This window comes from Gasterosteus aculeatus, chromosome 7 (genome assembly GCF_964276395.1).
Source record: "Gasterosteus aculeatus chromosome 7, fGasAcu3.hap1.1, whole genome shotgun sequence".
Taxonomy (NCBI): Eukaryota; Metazoa; Chordata; class Actinopteri; order Perciformes; family Gasterosteidae; genus Gasterosteus; species Gasterosteus aculeatus.
In genome coordinates, this window is record NC_135694.1 from 31,648,906 (window position 1) to 31,667,194 (window position 18,289).

Genomic DNA, 18,289 nt, shown 5'->3' on the forward strand with positions numbered 1-18,289 from the left:
AACTCGAGCGCGGAACACTCGCCGCCTCAACGCCGTGCTGCTGCTCACAGTCTTTTTACGTCATCAGTATCTGTACAGAAGGGTTTTCTGCACATGATTTGGGGAATAATCTCTCATGTCTGTACATGTGTATCAGATATTAGTGTAAAGGCAACGTATATACATTCATGTACTCTAGTCAAAAAGCAGAGATGAAGAACGAGGAGGAGGACGTCTTCATCTCCCCTTTGTCTCTGTACTGGTACCGACCTGCTGGTCCAGAATAAACCACTAAAAGACTAAAAGTCCCTCAGAAAACAAGGCGCAAACCAGAAGCCCAACAGGACCACCAAGAAGAATCTTCTAATGTACTTTTACTGCAGACGTGGGACAGTACTTCCGGAAGTATTTGGATTTGTACTGCAGTAAATGTACTAATACCACAAGGGGAAAAAATACTGTGGCAAAAGTCTGTAAAATGTGGATTAAGTATGAATAGTATAAAACTTTATAGTAGTACCTCATAATTGAGTTAATGTTCTCGCTTACTTCAATAAAAAGATGACAAACAAAACCATGAAATGACTCAATGTAGCTTTTTGTTCTTTATTGAAATGTTTCGGTTTGAAAACACATAAAAAGTAAAAACGTAAAACTTTCTGAGCCATAAAATATGAATAAAACAACCAGAAATGTAGTTTGACCTCTGATCACATGACTTCTCCAAAAACTACAGAGATGAAGTTTAAAATCTGCTTGTGTCAGATTCAGAACGCGACGAGTCTCTAATCAGATTGATCACACATCAAATGGATCAATCAAGATCATCGCTGTTCACCAATAAACAATCAATCATTCCTAAAGATTCAAGCACTAAGGTGGATTAATGTTGTTTAATGAAGCATTTAAACTCAAATCCTCACTCACAGCTCAAATAAAAACTAATACGTTAATAAAAACGTACAGAGCCAAAAGTTCACATACAGTATATAATATTTAACATTTTAAAAAGTTTAAACAGTTTTATCGAGGAAATCTTTTAGAAAGAATAAAGTGAAAGTCAGCGATGTTTATTTACTTTTATTATTTAACGGATCTCTCAACAGCTTGAAGACTGAAGGTCGTCCCAAACGTCTCACAAGACATCTGCTCACTTGGGTTTTTTGTAGTTGTATTGTGTTTGATTTGTGTCTCCTCAAGTAATTCTACGTCTCTTTGTAGTTCCACCCTGCAGGGGTCCTGCTGTGCGTCTGGTTTACTACTCACAGTTACTTGAATCATTCTGTCATATAGTCTCATGTATTATACATTGTTCATTCTGTACACGTGACGTCATTGTAGTCGTCCATCAGGAGACGGATCCTCCTCTGACGTTCTCACTGAGGTTTCTTCCCTTTTTTCCCTCTTGGAAGGGTTTTTTCATTGTTTGGGGAGTGTTTCCTGTGCTGATGGAGGGTTTCGGGACAGAGGATGTCGTATGTGTACAGACTGTAAAGCCCGCTGAGGCTAATTTGTAAATTGCGATTATGGGCTACAAAAAAAAATGAATTGAATTGTTTAAATAGTAGTTTTAAGCCTCTTTGTGGTACTTTTATGTGTACTTGTAATCGTCGCAGCTTTTCTGCCTCAGTGTCGTAGAATGTAGTCGTTCTGCCCGGATCACCTCTTCAGTAACAAAACTATATTATATATTTATATTACGTATTGGTTGTTATTTCATTTAATGTTGCTGTGTGCCACTAGGGGGCTGTATGTGCTTTGTGGCTCCGCTGACCTCGGATCAGCCCAGGTAGCCCTTTAACCTGCAGGAATCTCAGACACAGGAGTTGGTCCTTTGGGAAGCAAACGGTTTGACTGTGCATGTGTTCGTGTGTGCCTTTGTGCCTTTGTGCCTTTGTGCCTTTGTGGTGAGCAATGCGGTTTGTTATTTTGGGTACACGTATTATGAGTTAAAGTTTTGCCGCTGTATGATATGTGGATGTAAAATAAACTTGCAAGATAATTGTAACGATCACAGAACTCTCTGTTTTGCTGAGTACGAGCGCACGTCTAAACACATCTACCGTATTAGCAACCAGTACTAGACTTCGTTTAGGACTTCGTCAGTGCAGTTGTACTGTTTTACACCTCCAGACACTAAATCGCCTCTTGGGTACTTTGACCTTGTGTGTAGTTTGTTTGTAGATGTTCTGTTGGAAGCTTTTGGACCTCGATGAAAAACTGAAGCTTTTTTTTTTTAAAGACTCTAAAAGCCTGAACGGTCTGAACCACAAGTCCAGACAGGAAACGCTAAACTCCGCCCCCCCACGTTGTTCTTCAGCTGATGATGAAGACCCTCGGCCCTTCATCCCTCATCGGAGGAAGACTCTCTATCACCATGTGGTCCATCAGCTGATATTTATCCTCTTTTCCCCCCTTGCTTCTTCCTCCTCCTGTTCCTCCATTGGCTGATCCCTCCACTGGAAACCCCGCCCTCTCCACCGGCTGAGAAAGCTGATTGGTCAGCTCCTTCATGGACAGCTGAAAGACACCAGAGACGCTTTACTCTCGCAGCACGACAGGTGGATCACTAGAGTCAGCAAGGTGTGGAATTCTGAAGTGGAATTTTTGTTAATAAACATTCATGTTGAGAGGGGGGAGTGGCCACTAACCTGCATCCCTCTGAAGAGGTGGAGCATGGCCACGCCCACCACAATGACCAGGAAGGCCCCCAGCGTTGTGACCACGTCCACGGCCGCAATGCTCCTCCATTCCTGGAAGAGGATGATGGAGGTGGACAGAACCACGGTGGTGAAGAGGACGTAATAGATGGGGTACACCAGCAGGGTGTTGAAGGTGTCCAGAGACTTGTTCAGGTAGTTCACCTGCAGGCGGAGAGACAGGTAAGTCCTCTCTGGTCTTCTTGTGGAACAGATTTAGTGTTTCTGTCTCTGTAGCTTCTACATAACTGGTCAAATTCAGACCAGGAGACAATATTAAGTTCTTTAAATCAAAGTCAGAGCTTAATGCGTTAAAGCTGCATTCTGTGTAGTGACCAGCAGGGGGCGACTCCTCTGCTCCCATAGACGTCTATGAGGAAATGACTCTACTTCTCTGTAGTGACCAGCAGGGGGCGACTCCTCTGCTCCCATAGACGTCTATGAGGAAATGACTCTACTTCTCTGTAGTGACCAGCAGGGGGCGACTCCTCTGCTCCCATAGACGTCTATGAGGAAATGACTCTACTTCTCTGTAGTGACCAGCAGGGGCCGACTCCTCTGCTCCCATAGACGTCTATGAGGAAATGACTCTACTTCTCTGTAGTGACCAGCAGGGGGCGACTCCTCTGCTCCCATAGACGTCTATGAGGAAATGACTCTACTTCTCTGTAGTGACCAGCAGGGGGCGACTCCTCTGCTCCCATAGACGTCTATGAGGAAATGACTCTACTTCTCTGTAGTGACCAGCAGGGGGCGACTCCTCTGCTCCCATAGACGTCTATGAGGAAATGACTCTACTTCTCTCTTGATTTATTCCCTCAGTAAACATTGTAAACATGAGTTTATGTCTCAGTCTCTAGTTTCAAGTCTTCTTCAACACAACATGATGTTCATTTAGTGAATGAGGGTCCATTAAGGAATGAACTCACCTGCGTTACTATGGAGACGATGAGAGTGAACAGCAGAATCCAGGTGAGAGGATTAGTAAACACGGCAAGATCACGAAACACTGAAACCACAGAACAATACGGGAGGTCAAGAGGTTCTTATGATGTTTTGATGGTTTATGGAAAATTAAGTCAAACGACACAATTAATTTTATTACCTCTGTTTTTAACTAGTGTGTGTGTGTGTGTGTGTGTGTGTGTGTATCATTGCGTTTACAAGACAGTGGCCTCTCACCGCTGCTGATGGCGATGGCGAGGCCCTTCACGGAGGACACGGTGAAGGCCCCGAGCAGCGAGCAGATGCTGACGTACACGAAGATGTTGGAGCGTCCGACCCGAGGAGAGAAGTAGAACACGAGCGCGGAACACAGCAGCAGCACGGCCGCCGCGTACACCAGGAAGCCTGAAAGTCACAGCAGCACGCCGCCTCAACGCCGTGCAGCTGATCACAGTGTCTGTACTAAAGGCTTTTCTGCCCATGATTCGGGGGATAATCTCATGTCTGTACGTGTGTATCAGATATTAGTGCAGACTGTGATCCATTGCATGATGGGAAACACCCGGCTATTGCCAGATCAGAGAGCCGTTCGGCTACATTTGTCATCAAACAAATGTTTGTGTAATTGTAAGAATCAATGCTCAATTGTTGGCCAATGTTTACTCTAAAAACATATGCTGTATAACTGGTGATATTAATAATGGCGCATATTCATGTTACACATTAAAACAATGCACATTTCTGACCTACAAGTAGATGAACAGGAAGATGTTAAACAAAGTAACTGTTCCTTCCTGTTTCTTCTTTAAAAGCCTCGGGTTCATCTCAACCTCAAAAGGAGATTAACGCCATGACAATGCGTAGGAATGAAAGCGGAGGCTCACCGGGCTCCAGCAGCTTGTTGGTCATGTCCTCTAGTGATGTCACTTCCTGTTCCTGCGGGGCGTGGATGACCAGCAGGACGCTTCCCAGCATGCACAGCAGACAGCCGAGCTTCCCCACCACGTTCAGCGCCTCCCCCAGCAGGTAGGAGGACAGAACGGCACTGAGGCGCACAGAAAAACGTCTCCCGATTGACTCCGAAAAGCTAAATATGTTGGGTGTGACCTTTGACCTGAGCTCCTACCTGATGAGGACGCTCAGAGCGCCCAGCGGTGTCACCAGCGTGGCCGGGGCAAACATGTAGGCGGCGAAGTTACAGACCTCTCCGGCTCCCACTGCAGACAGGAAGCGTCTTATGAAGCGACACCGTGTGAATCCCACCAGAAATGTGCTGTGATTTCATCCCAGTCCGTTTGTGTAAATGGGCTCTTACTGGTGAGCAGACCGGCCCACCACAGCCAGTCCTTCAGGTAGCTGTGACCCCCCTCGCCTGCTCGCAGAGACACAAGTCACACAGTGGTTAAATCACCCATAATGCACTTTAAAAACAAAGACATCCCCAGTAAACCTGATGAATATGTGCTCCTGTGACTTAAATGTTGCGTTTTGGTCTCTTGCTGAACTCTGAGTGACGTTTGGTCTCGAGGACAGAAATGAGACACTTTTCATCTTTCACACCTCGTTCCCATGTGAACCAAACAGCTGATCATATGAGCATCCCCCTCCCTGATTTTAATTTTATATTTGAAAAATTACATTGATTTCCCTGTAAATCAACATGCTGAGGATTTGAACTTCCTGTAGATAAAAGCGTTCACATTTCGATAATTCAAAAACAAAAAAGACCAGAGGACAAATGACTAAGACGCACATCATCCTGTCATACTGTTCATTTAATATTTGTTTGTCTGTGTGTTTTGTATCATTAACAAATTATAAATTTCTTTCAACATGCCGAAAGAAAAATGTCAGTAAAATTCGGCGAGGAGTGAGACCTCTTGTGTGCCCACCTGCTCTGGTGTGTCCGTGGACGGCCAATCGCAGCAGAGCTTTCTTCTTGAGGATGACGCTGCCGCCAATGAGGAAGGCTGACAGCAGGGCCAGGGTCAGACCCAGCCAGGGGTTGTAGGCCACATCTGTCTGCACATCTGGGCAGAAGGAGTGTGTTTGTTTCGGAGGTTGTGAACCTGAAGTCTGTTTGTTTAATGGGTTCATGTTACCCAGAGAGCTGTCAGTGAGAACGAGACGCCGGCCGATCACATGGTGTTAAATAGTCACCCAGTGAGCACCAGACACTACCGGACTGGGAATTAATGTACACGTTAAGGTGGGTTCATTATGTTATTTCTCTTTGGACTGCTGCTAAAAACAAAATCTGAAGTAAACAAGTAGAGTGATTGTTCATCATCTAATTTTAAGACGATTACCAACCAGGACTACAATCAATAGAGACCACTACCAACCAGGACTACAGTCAACGGAGACCACTACCAACCAGGACTCCAGTCAACGAAGACCACTACCAACCAGGGCCACAATCAATGGAGACCACTACCAACCAGGACTACAGTCAACGGAGACCACTACCAACCAGGACTCCAGTCAACGAAGACCACTACCAACCAGGGCCACAATCAATGGAGACCACTACCAACCAGGACTACAGTCAACGGAGACCACTACCAACCAGGACTCCAGTCAACGAAGACCACTACCAACCAGGGCCACAATCAATGGAGACCACTACCAACCAGGACTACAGTCAACGAAGACCACTACCAACCAGGACTACAGTCAACGAAGACCACTACCAACCAGGACTACAGTCAACGAAGACCACTACCAACCAGGGCCACAGTCAATGGAGACCACTACCAACCAGGACTACAGTCAACGAAGACCACTACCAACCAGGAGCACAATCAATGGAGACCACTACCAACCAGGAGCACAATCAATGGAGACCACTACCAACCAGGACTACAGTCAATGGAGACCACTTCCAACCAGGACTACAGTCAATGGAGACCACTACCAACCAGGACTACAGCCAACAAAGACCACTACCAACCAGGACTACAGTCAACGAAGACCACTACCAACCAGGACTACAGTCAATGGAGACCACTACCAACCAGGACTACAGTCAATGGAGACCACTTCCAACCAGGACTACAGTCAATGAAGACCACTACCAACCAGGGCCATAGTCAATGGAGACCACTACCAACCAGGAGCACAATCAATGGAGACTATTAGTTCTTTGAGGACGGGTGAGGTCATGTACCTTACATGACCTCAGCCGTCCTCATAGAAGTAACGTCCCCATGGTGGACGTGCTCTCACATACGAGCACATTCTTTGTGTAGTATCACGTGTTTCCCTTTACAACATTAGAATATCAGTAAAGCTGCTGCATGCAGAGCCGTGAGAAACGTCTTTTAGACCCTTTTGTTGGACACAAACCAGTGAGACGTTAAAGAGGAGTCCCACAGGACGCACCTGAAGGAAACACATCACAGGTCCAACACCATCGTACAGCTTATACCAGCGATTAAATATGAGCCTGTGTGTGTATTTCCAGCCTGTGTGTAGTGCATTCTGTAAAAATGTTATTTCCCCACTGGAACTAGTCAAACGTATGGATTCTGATTATTGTGTACATTAAATATTAACTAACAACAATATATTAAAACTTACAGCAATTTTCTCACGTGCTGTTTCTCCGTCTTTTGCTGCAGTCGCTGTGTTGCTTTTCTGTCTAATTACGGATTCATCCTCGCCGTACGCTTGCATTAATATTTCCAGCTCAATAGGGGTGAATTTATTGTTAAACCTCCTACTTGAAACGGACCCCTGGGGACAAAAGAGTGTGTTTGTTTCTGGGGGTGTGAACCTGGAGTCTGTTTGTTTAGTAAATTCCTCACGCTCGAGAAAAAGAACGAGGGATCTACTGAGCGATTAGTCTGTGATCGCAAGAGGTCCATCAATCGGGTTAAAATGTCACCCTGGTTACATTAACTCTAAGGGTTCAAGACTAAAGGCTACAGACGACTAGAACAACCAATAAGGACACCAATCAAGAACATATATAGGATCAGGACTAAAGTTAGACTGAGACCAGTTTAACTTCTTCACTGTTTAAATACTCCACCTCCTTTACAAACACAATGAAACTACATCCTGGAAAAACAATAATGTTTACACAGAAACTCAGAGTTAAACCTGCGTGTGTGTGTGTGCGTGCGTGTGTGTGTGTTACCTGTGCTGTTTCTGTCCAGGTGTGTGTGTGTGTTACCTGTGCTGTTGCTGTCCAGGTGCGTCTGGCCTCCAGAGACTGAACAGACAGCCGACTGTGAGCCGCACCACAACCTGAGCTGAGAACCTGCAGAGACGTTGCATTCCTTAAACATCTCACAACACCATGCTAACACGCTAACCATTAGCACGATTTAACTCATCTGGAGCTTTAATAGCCGACAGGTTACTGCAGGAAAGACGCTCAAGCGGAGGTCAGATGGGATCCCGTGACAAACACACCTATTGGTTAACCGGCTGCAGGTCTGAGGGTAAAGTGGTCGGACAGGTCTGACCACGCGGTGAAGAACACGAGGAGCCGCATTGTTACGGGGTCAGGTTAATGGTAACCACCATGGCGATCTTTATTTACCAATTTAATGAAGTTTCGTAGCAACCGAAAAAGAGAGAAAGAAAAGTAACTAAATCAAACCAAACAACTGTTGCATTTACTTTGAAAGACACGCAATCAATAAATATAATCAATTAAATCAACAAACAGCCTTTGCATACAAAACAGATTCTCAGATTTATTCGTTCTAAACTTCTCACGAGGAGGTAAAAAGTTTGGATGTATTAGTGATCATTTGTCGATCTGCAAATAATTCTGTAAAAATAAAACCGTAATCCAGTTGTGTTAAAGTTTAATTACAATTACTTTAATTAAGTAAAAATAAAGGAGGATAATAATTCAATCGGGACATATCTATTCAATAATAAATTAATTGAATGAATCAAAAACAAGGAGAGAAATTTCTGAAATATGCATATTTGCAGATTTTCTATGAAACATGTATTGTAGTTTGTATTTCTGCTGGAGAAAACTAAATGTATTTTATCGATTTATCACCTAATAAATCACCACATCAGCCGATACTGAAAGACACACAGAGACAAACTAGAATATAATTCATCAGATTAACAAAAGGTTTGTTCCTAATAAGCGACCGGCTCTTCGCGTGTTTTCAGTGTAAACACGTTAAATATGACGCGTTCACGTAAACATCGTAACACACAGCTTCCTTCAGGAGAAAGGCGAGGCGGAGAGAGACCGATCCCGGTGGGTTACCGGCGTGTCTCGTGCCTTACCGTTACCGCAGGTCTCGTTGTTCAGGTGAACATCTCGCATCGTGTTAGTGTTCGTCGGGGAAACAAACCGGAAGAAACGCGGACCAGGGACCGACCGGGAGGCAAAACGCTCCGGTACATCCGGCTGGACAGACACCAAACTGCGGGAACGAGGCGCGAGGCTCTCGGTGTGACCGGGGGACTGTTGGCCGTAAACAAAGCGACACCTGATCCCGCCCCGCCCCGCCGGGCGGAGCAGGTGAGGAGCAGCAACTGATACGGCGGCCAAACGCCGAAAGTATAGGCAGGAAAAAATGAATAATTAGGCACACGATTATAAAGGTTTAAAAGACTATAACGGCTTTAATGATTCTACTTTTTACGAACCTTTAAACGAGACTTAACTGCAAAAGATATATTTGTATTGTGTGACTTTTACTGGTTTTTTTTCTGTGTGGTATTCAAGTATTGTTTTTTTTAAATAAAACTAAATTGAAAGCGTGTTATTTGTACATTTAGTACAGTAGTAGTGTGTACTTTGTGGTGCAGCAGATGTTGGGAAAACGACGCACCATTTTTAATAATTATTTAGTGAAATTGTGTGGGAGTAAATTAAGTAAAGTTTAAATGAATTAGGAAGTAAGTAAATATCCAAACGTGCTTCATGTTTGACAACATTTTATAAAAGAAAAAGAAAATACCACTTTCAGATCAAGTACCTTTTCCGTTTCGCTCCTTTCTTCTGACTATTTTTGCATCAATGAGGACATATATTTTATATTATATTTAAAGATGTGTACAAAACACCATCAGTGCCTGCTTTTTTATATTATTAATCATGAATAGCTCACTATTTACTACTTTAAACCTCTTGGTTTATCTTGGGTTTACTTTTTCATTACAACAAAGAGAGAAGTAAAGAATTCAAAAAACACCAACACACAAATCGTATAATCTTAATTCACAAAACTTTATTTTGTAGGAAAAATAATTTCATCCACTTCTTAATTTTCTGCAGAAAACGCTCCTCCGAAGTTAGCCAGGAAGCTAAGCTAGGCTAAGCTAGGCTGCTCAGTTGCAGTAGTTCTGCAGGTCGAAGATGTTGCACGGCCGGTGGCAGCACTGCTCCACGATGCCTCGCTTCACCATCATCTCCATCTGGTCCTTGAAGGCAAACTCCGCCACCTCGTTCTCTCCGCCAGCCGCTGCAGAGGCTCCGCCCACTTTCGGAGGCAGGAAACCTTTTGGGGACAAAACGGTGTTCAGGTGTTCCGGTATCAGCAGGTGACGGAAAACCATGTTTATTCATTCATTTTATTAACTACGATAAGAAGTTCTGATTCAGTTAATTATCCTCTTAAACAGCAACAGGTGTTTTTACTATTTTGGTACTAGTACTTTTACTTTAGCAGAGTATTTGTATTGTGTGGTATTAGTACTCCTACTGTAACAGTGTTTTGTTTTTATTTCTGTCGTATTAACACATTTACTTTTTACTTTAAAAGTGTCTTTACTATTGGGTAGTGGCTTAGTACTAATACTGCATCAGAGAAGTATCACAGTGTGGTATTTGTATACTTTTACAGTATCATGGTATCACAGTGTAGTATTAGTACTTCTACTTTAACACAGTATTATCACATCTGTGATATAAAAAACAGTTCTTCCTTATGTTTCCCCGATGCTTTATCACTAGCACAGTAGAAGTACCACAGTACTAAATGAAGTACTCCAGAGCATCTCACCCATCAGAGGGTCCACGTCTCTCTTGGGGTTGTAGAAGAAGCCCCTCTCCCCACAGACCAGGTACAGGGCGTCCACCAGGTGAGACCCACACAGGTGTTGAGGGCCGGCGGCCGCCTGAGAGCCGGGACACGACCAGACCAGTAAGACCAGTAGAGACACGGACTGGAGCCACAGAGACGCCATGATGGTGGAGAACTAAATACAAATACACAGAGTGTGCTGTTACTCAGCTGCACAGGAACCGTGAAGAAACACGTGAGCAACATGCAAAGATGCAAAGAAATGTGTTCATGAAGACAAAGACGAGGAGAAGAGAAGAGGAGGTGATTGACGACAAAGATGGAGAGGAACATGAAGGAGGAGTAGATGAAAGAGGAGATGGAGGAGTCGATAAATGAGTATCAGGAGGAGGAGAAAAATGCGTACATGGAGATGGAGGAGATGGAGGTTGACACAGAAGAAATGGAAGAGTAGATAGTGGTAGATGGAGGAGATGGAGGAGCACACGGAGGAGTAGATGGTGGAAGAGATGGAGGACTACAAAGAAAATCAGATAGAGGAGATGGAGGAGTAGATGGTGGAGGAGCATCTCACCTGTAGAGGAAGAGGAGGCCACGGAGCAGCAGAAGAAGGTCAGCTGGGAGCTGGTTGGTGTGAGGATGAACAGGAGGCGTCCTTCTCACTTATACTCCTCAACTCCACCTGGACACCCCCCTGGTCCTGTTGACTCGCCCCCCTGACGGGGACAATACCTGCAACCGCGCAGCATCAATCACGACCCTGTGGCGTGTGCGTGTGTGTGTTCACGCCTGGCGGCTCACGATTGGCTGCTTCTCGCACTCAGTAGAACAAACAGATCTAATGAGCCGGCGTGATCTGATCACTTCTTATTGCCGCTGAGCTCAGCATCACAGCGGATCCCTTCAGGGCGCTTTGAGGACTTCAACCTTCCTCCCGCTGACACTCCTGTGATCCCCCTTTCTGCTCAGCTTCATGCACTTTAGGCTGGAAACTCGATATTTAATATTCTTTATTTACAAGCTTTCTAATATAAGCAACTTCTGTTTAAAGGAAAGAAGCTTATTTTAACAATCTTGATTCAAATAAATTCCGCTTTTCAATTTTACTTTTCTTTTTCTAGTACTAGTTTTTACATCTTGAATATTATATACAACAGCTTTTATTGTTTGACATTATCGTCGTTTTATTTTTAATGATATAATTGTTTTTGCTTCTTGCGTCCCGTTCTTTACCTGTGTTTTATTGATTATTGATTCATTTAATCTTAAGAAAGGTGGTTAATAAATAAAGCTTATTCTAACTGTTATTACTTCTTTAGTTTTTTCTAATGAAACTCAAACCTGAGCTGCACATTGTTTGTGACACAGAAGCATGTGAGAAGTCGTCAGTAGAAACAGATAGAAAGTGATTGGAAGAACCACCTGTCAATCAAATCTTTAGACCTGATTTGTGATGTTTAACAGGCGATTCTCTCACTCAGACTTTATTAAAAGAGGAAGAAGAAGTCTCCTTTCTTATTAACCGTCTTCACCTCGACATGAACAGAGAACATCTGGATGTTTAGTCCGCAGTGGGATCTTCTAACATCTGCAGCAGAACTTACAAGATGAAGTTTGTCGTTGTAGCTTTACTCAATCACAGTTTTGTATGTAGTATTTGTTGTACTCCTCAGCTGCTACTCAGAAGATGAGCATATACTTTACTTGACAGATTTAGTTACTTAGATGTAAATTTTCTAAGATAAAATAATTTAATAATACATTTTTTATTGTTACATATAAACGTTCATTAAAATAAGGTCCACGTTTAAATCAATGAACACCTTAAAAAACTAATGACTACAATCCACGACATATCACATGTGATGTATTAGAGTAATAATACTCTTATCATACTTTTGGTACATTAGCTATATTTTGCTGCTGATGCTTTTAGTGAGATTTAAGCAGCAGTGGAAAAATAACCACCAGCGTTTGATGGAAGTCGCACGCTCGCTGACGTTGTTGTTTGCCGCCTCGGGAGAAGCATAACGAGCCGTGGCGAGCGTCACCATGGCGAGAATAAAAAGTGCTTTTGGAACTTCACTCGTCTCATCTAAGATTTCCCAGAAACCAAAGCTGTTCCTCTCACTTATTAACCGACCGGTTCTCTCTCACTTTCCTGCCCCTGTGATATTTATTATTAATTATTAGTGTTGAATATCTAACTGTTGATTACAATTAAATTATTCTTGTTATTATTTGATCCCTTTAAATGATTCATTGTATTTCATTTATTGATATTTTCTTTATAAATGTTTGATAACTGATAAATCTATTGAGTGATGTTGGTTGGATATTTTTCTGAATGATAATAAAATACATGGGGATATCTAATAAAGTTAAATTATCTGTCAAAATAATAGTGATGCTTTAGCGAGATTTGAATATTAATACTATTTATTTAAGACGGTGCCTCATCAGCCCTGTAGGTGAGAAGTACCTTAACTTCTATTCTTGATTTAAGAGGAACAAAATGAAGACCATATGTGCTGCAGCATTCTGAATCAACTGGAGAATCGTATCATTGAAGAGGTTCATGAAGTGAACTGAGGTCCAGAGGACTCAGTCTGGCTTCAGTGCTGAAGGGAAACCTGGAGTTGTTTTTATTTGTCTCTATTAATGATGAGTAATAAGATGCTCCTGCGTTCTTGTACGTTTTAAGTCTGTCTTGCCAAACTAGATCCTTCTGATTTGGTGGAACGCCATCGTTCAGGTTTCCTCACAGTTTGCTTCCTTCTTGTTGCTATTCTTCTTTCCAGAGGAGCAAAACATCCAGAGCAGATATGTAGTCTATAACTAATAACCATATAAAAAACAAACATGCTATTTTATTAATGCATTGTTTGTCAAACAAACTAAAATCCTCAGAAATAATCAAGAACTTTACAAATCAAAATATGTATGCTCTTTTAACAGACGATGATTGTATTTTCCATTGTTATTGACCTTTTCTAATATTATTTATAAAACCACTAAAATAAAAAATCAGCGGCCGGAGTAAACAGTTAAACCCAAAGAGAGAGAAAAAGATTAAAAGTTGTAATAAAAGAAAGTAAGGAATATGGTGAGAGATGGAGTCGTTGTTCTTTGACTCTAGACTGAACTCTGGTGGTAATTTAACGTTACAGCTGATTCGGAGGAAATTAGCATCACGTTTTAAACAACAAACAGAAACAACAACAAAGTCGCCTTGTGGTTTGAAACAGACATTTATTCTCACCCAATCATTAACTATTACCAATATTTATTACATATATTATTTTATAATGATGAATATACATGTGGTAGTAGGAGGCGTTTAAAACAGTGCTCAGAATAACAGTTAATTCAAAGGAGTATTTGAAAATAAATATTTGAAAGTAAATATTTGAAAGTCTTAAGATTTCTTTATTTCGTATTTCATTCATTGTGGGACGTTTCCCACCGTTGTGGGCGTGTCTCGCTTTGAATTGCTGTTGTCCAATAGCAGCTGAGTTACAGAGCGCGCGGTCCCCGGATGGACCAATCAGCGCCGCCCGGACTCCGGCCGGTCCTTCATAAGGCCGCTGTTCCCGCTCACGCAGCATTCCTTCCCGATCTGAGACCTCGGAGCGGACCGGACCGAAGCAGCAACATGGCCAGAACCAAGCAGACCGCCCGGAAGTCCACCGGAGGCAAAGCGCCCAGGAAGCAGCTCGCCACCAAGGCCGCCCGCAAGAGCGCCCCGGCCACCGGCGGCGTGAAGAAGCCGCACCGTTACCGGCCCGGCACCGTGGCCCTGAGGGAGATCCGCCGCTACCAGAAGTCCACCGAGCTGCTGATCCGCAAGCTGCCCTTCCAGCGCCTCGTGCGGGAGATCGCGCAGGACTTCAAGACCGACCTGCGCTTCCAGAGCTCCGCCGTCATGGCCCTGCAGGAGTCCAGCGAGGCTTACCTGGTGGGCCTGTTCGAGGACACCAACCTGTGCGCCATCCACGCCAAGCGGGTCACCATCATGCCCAAAGACATCCAGCTGGCCCGCCGCATCCGCGGGGAGCGAGCCTAGACTGACCCGAGACCAGCCGACCGCCACGCAGACCAACGGCTCTTTTAAGAGCCACGCAGACCCTCTGAGAGCCCAGACCCGCTCGTTGCTCATACGAACACAACCACACAAACACAATATATGATCAGCTGCTCTCGGACGATTAATGAAGCAGAACGAATGTTCACAGTAATTCACGCAATGTACCGCAATGACGGTGTCATTGGCATTAGCCAACGTTAGAGACCAGAGAGGTAAAACTGGCCAACCAGCATGTTTGTTGGACCGTTTTACGTTGAAGGAGACGCATAAAAACGGGCTCGTCTCTGATTGGACGGTCAGAGCTACGCTCACTTTGACCAATCAGGGAGGACTCGCGTTCTAATAACCGGATTGAGAGCAGTGACGTCCTAATCTCTATCCTAACTAAATTATTATTATGCATATATCTCCTAAATCAACCGTTGTGCTATATCCTTCTTTTCAACACTCATTTATTATTCTAACCATGACATTTTTCCACTATGCAGATCAGGCCAATCAAGTTATCCAGATACTATAAGAAAAAAAACATGTAATTACCCTCAACATGAAAAAAACATGCCTCCTGAATAACACATAGTAACAAACCAATAAAAATCATTTCCTAGAGTAAAGAGATCTGTAAATGACAATATGTCTAATATTCTCTCCCGACGTGTTTAACAGCCTGCGAGGTAAAAGCGCTTCTTCGTCAACAGGGACGTGTCATGGTCGAGAAAACACTCATTTTGTCCACATGTGGAAACTGCTGAAATACACCTGATACACCTGAGAGTCATAGAATGAACGAGGAAGTGAAAGCACGCTCTGTCATTGGCTGGGCTCCTGTCAAAGGGCGGAGCATAGATATGTATATAAAGGCTAGATGTTTCTCTGCGTCGCTGGTCAACGAGTCGAACGTCTCTCACGGCGGCCATCTTGGTACAGGAAGTTCGCTCACCCAAAACATTGTGTTGGTACACAAAAATGATTCAGGCCCCTCTTACAACTTAGAAGTTTAAATGGTGTTTTCTTTATTTGAAATGATGTTTTAAAGGACGAACATATTTAATCAATAGCAGCAACATAATATGGTTTAATAGTTTCACTTATGAGATTCATTTAGTTTAAAACGTGTATGTTTCAACTCAAATTCATTCATTGAGGACTACCCTTTGCGCATGTGCCACATTTTGCGCTTTTAGCCGCTGTTCTGCCTTTTTTGCTGACTGAAATTGACTGCAACATCATTTTTTCTGGCTCGGGTGAAAATCCGTTATTTGGTAAGTAAGTGTTTTTTGTTGTTGTGTATAATGTAACTCTGTTGAATAACGCTTGCACACAAGTTGTGAAACGTTCTTTACATCACAGGTCCTTTAGCAGACGCTTTTATCCAAAGCGGCTTACATTACACTCTAAACCCGTGGCCTTTTCACATTTTGCCCGGGGAGCAATTAGGGGTCGGGTGTCTTGCTCAGGGACACTTCGACTGGAGACATGGGGCAGCCGGGACTAAGTTAATAATAACTAATAGACTAATAGACAGTTAACTAATAAGTTAAACCAGGGAAATTCTACTCCATTTTATTGAAGTCCGATTTGGCAGCATTCAAGATACCGTTAGTTAGCCGAGCTGTTCAGCATCATGACCAGAGGTCAGAAAGTCGGTCATCTTCAAAGCCACAGGGGGTCAATCGCTGCCAACGGATTCGGAGCCAGGCCAATGTGTGCAGCGTTAGTAAAGGTTAACTATATATCTAACTATATATCTAGCTTTATATCTAGCTTTATATCTAACTATATATCTAGCTTTATATCTAACTATATATCTAGCTTTATATCTAGCTTTATATCTAACTATATATCTAGCTTTATATCTAGCTTTATATCTAGCTTTATTGCTTCATCGCCACTGCTGCTTTTCATCACGGACACATTTATCCCGTCATTGTGTTTCTGTGATTCAAGCGATCAAATAAAATTGTATGATCACAATGAGTTTGACTAATTCAATTAGATCCTGTTATGTACATTAGGAGAGATTCCAGAGATTAGGAAGTCGCTGCTCTCAGGGATGAATTGTGTGGCTCTTATAAGAGCCGTTGTTGTTGTTGTTGTTGTTGTTGTTGTTGACGTTACTTCTTGGCGGGCTTCTCGGTCTTCTTGGGCAGCACGCCGCCCTGAGCGATGGTCACTCCGCCCAGCAGCTCGTTGAGCTCCTGATAAAATAAGGTGAAGTGAAATGCTAACGCAATGGGTCGTGGCCCCGGTGCCGGGCCGGTAGCGGCGCGGCCTCTTCACGCCGCCGGTGGCCGCGGCGCTCTGGCGGGCGGCCTTGGTCGCTGCTTCCTGGGCGCTTTTCCTCCGGTGGACTTCCGGGCGGTCTGCGTGGTTCTGGCCACGTTGCTGCTTCTTGTTTTCAAGCAATTACCTTTGTGGTTTATTTCACTCCTTTGTCTGCTACAGAAAGTTAAGCCGATATTTGATTGTAATGCCAATATTCCCTTTGTCATAAGCATTCCTGATCCAAACGCCTTCGGTTTTATGGGGATTCAATTTAGCGCCTATTTCCAGCTGTTTTTTAATGATAACAGTGATGTCATCAGCAGAATAGCCGTCACTTTGGGGATATGTCCCACACTTGAGCCTGTAATACAGACATTTTCATTTAAGAATTCAATAAAACAAACTTTATAGTTCTTGAGTCCCACTAAAACAAAACAGTATTAAAAAAAAGTTAGTTATTGGTATTCGGTTTATGTTCATATGTGTTTTGACATTATTGGTATATTGTTGAACACTATTGTAATGTAATATAATGTAATATAATGTAATGTAACAGCAGATGGCAGCAGAGTTCTGAGGAGATCATTCGCTGAGCAGAGGGACTTTGGATGTGAATCATTATTATGGGGATTGTCAATTTTTAAAGAAATTAAAAACTAAACATTCATTAAAAAAAACAAGTATTATTTTTTAAATTGTGAGAAACAAGTAAATTCCCAAAATACAAATGTTTAATTTCATCCTGTTTGAATAGAGTCCTAAGATTTTAGTATTTGCTCGTAAACGGCTTATTGGGAATAAAGTCCTTTTCAGAATCAGAGCATAAAGTCAGTCACTGTTTAACCTTCTCATGTGGTTGAACCTCGGATCTTGGTGAAAAGTATCCGGGTTCAGGACTCTGCATTGCGGGTCAGGACTTGGCGTTTGGGTTCAGGGCCCCTGTTTGGGGCCGATCAGCAGCTTTTGTGTTTCATACATTTTAAAGTTTGTGTGACGGAGAACAGAAACCAGCAGAGAACTCAGAGCCGCCGGCATCAAACTTTCCATAAAGTGAAGTTTTATAGTCGTAGCTGGTTAATGGTTCACCTGAAGACAGGTGACAAGGGGGAAGAGAAACAAGATGGACACGCGATTCACACACACGCACACAGAGACACACACAGAGACACACACACAGAGACGCACACAGAGACACACACACAGAGACGCACACAGAGACACACACAGAGACACACACACACACGGAGACACACACACACACAGAGACACACACAGAGACACACACACAGAGACACACACAG

At 43.2% G+C, this 18,289-nt stretch overlaps 3 protein-coding genes across 3 annotated transcripts; 1 reads left to right on the plus strand and 2 right to left on the minus strand.

Moving 5' to 3' along the window:
- Positions 1 to 571: 571 nt before the first annotated feature.
- nipal4 (NIPA like domain containing 4) lies at positions 572 to 9,124 on the minus strand. The gene is made up of 10 exons (XM_040182862.2): positions 8,892 to 9,124; positions 7,804 to 7,890; positions 5,516 to 5,653; positions 4,939 to 4,995; positions 4,750 to 4,840; positions 4,508 to 4,668; positions 3,861 to 4,028; positions 3,608 to 3,687; positions 2,631 to 2,843; positions 572 to 2,499 (listed from the first exon to the last, which is right to left on the minus strand). Exons 1-10 carry the CDS (start codon positions 8,929 to 8,931, stop codon positions 2,296 to 2,298), a joined length of 1,239 nt encoding a protein of 412 aa, XP_040038796.2. The 5' UTR covers positions 8,932 to 9,124; the 3' UTR covers positions 572 to 2,295.
- A 697-nt stretch (positions 9,125 to 9,821) lies between these two features.
- ins (preproinsulin) lies at positions 9,822 to 11,380 on the minus strand. The gene is made up of 3 exons (XM_040182863.2): positions 11,211 to 11,380; positions 10,616 to 10,811; positions 9,822 to 10,111 (listed from the first exon to the last, which is right to left on the minus strand). The coding sequence occupies exons 2-3, from the start codon at positions 10,797 to 10,799 to the stop codon at positions 9,942 to 9,944; spliced, it is 354 nt and encodes a 117-aa protein (XP_040038797.1). The 5' UTR covers positions 10,800 to 10,811; positions 11,211 to 11,380; the 3' UTR covers positions 9,822 to 9,941.
- A 1,621-nt stretch (positions 11,381 to 13,001) lies between these two features.
- LOC120823144 (histone H3-like) lies at positions 13,002 to 15,320 on the plus strand. Its single transcript, XM_040183241.2, has one exon. The coding sequence runs from the start codon at positions 14,175 to 14,177 to the stop codon at positions 14,700 to 14,702; it is 528 nt and encodes a 175-aa protein (XP_040039175.2). The 5' UTR covers positions 13,002 to 14,174; the 3' UTR covers positions 14,703 to 15,320.
- Positions 15,321 to 18,289: the final 2,969 nt, after the last annotated feature.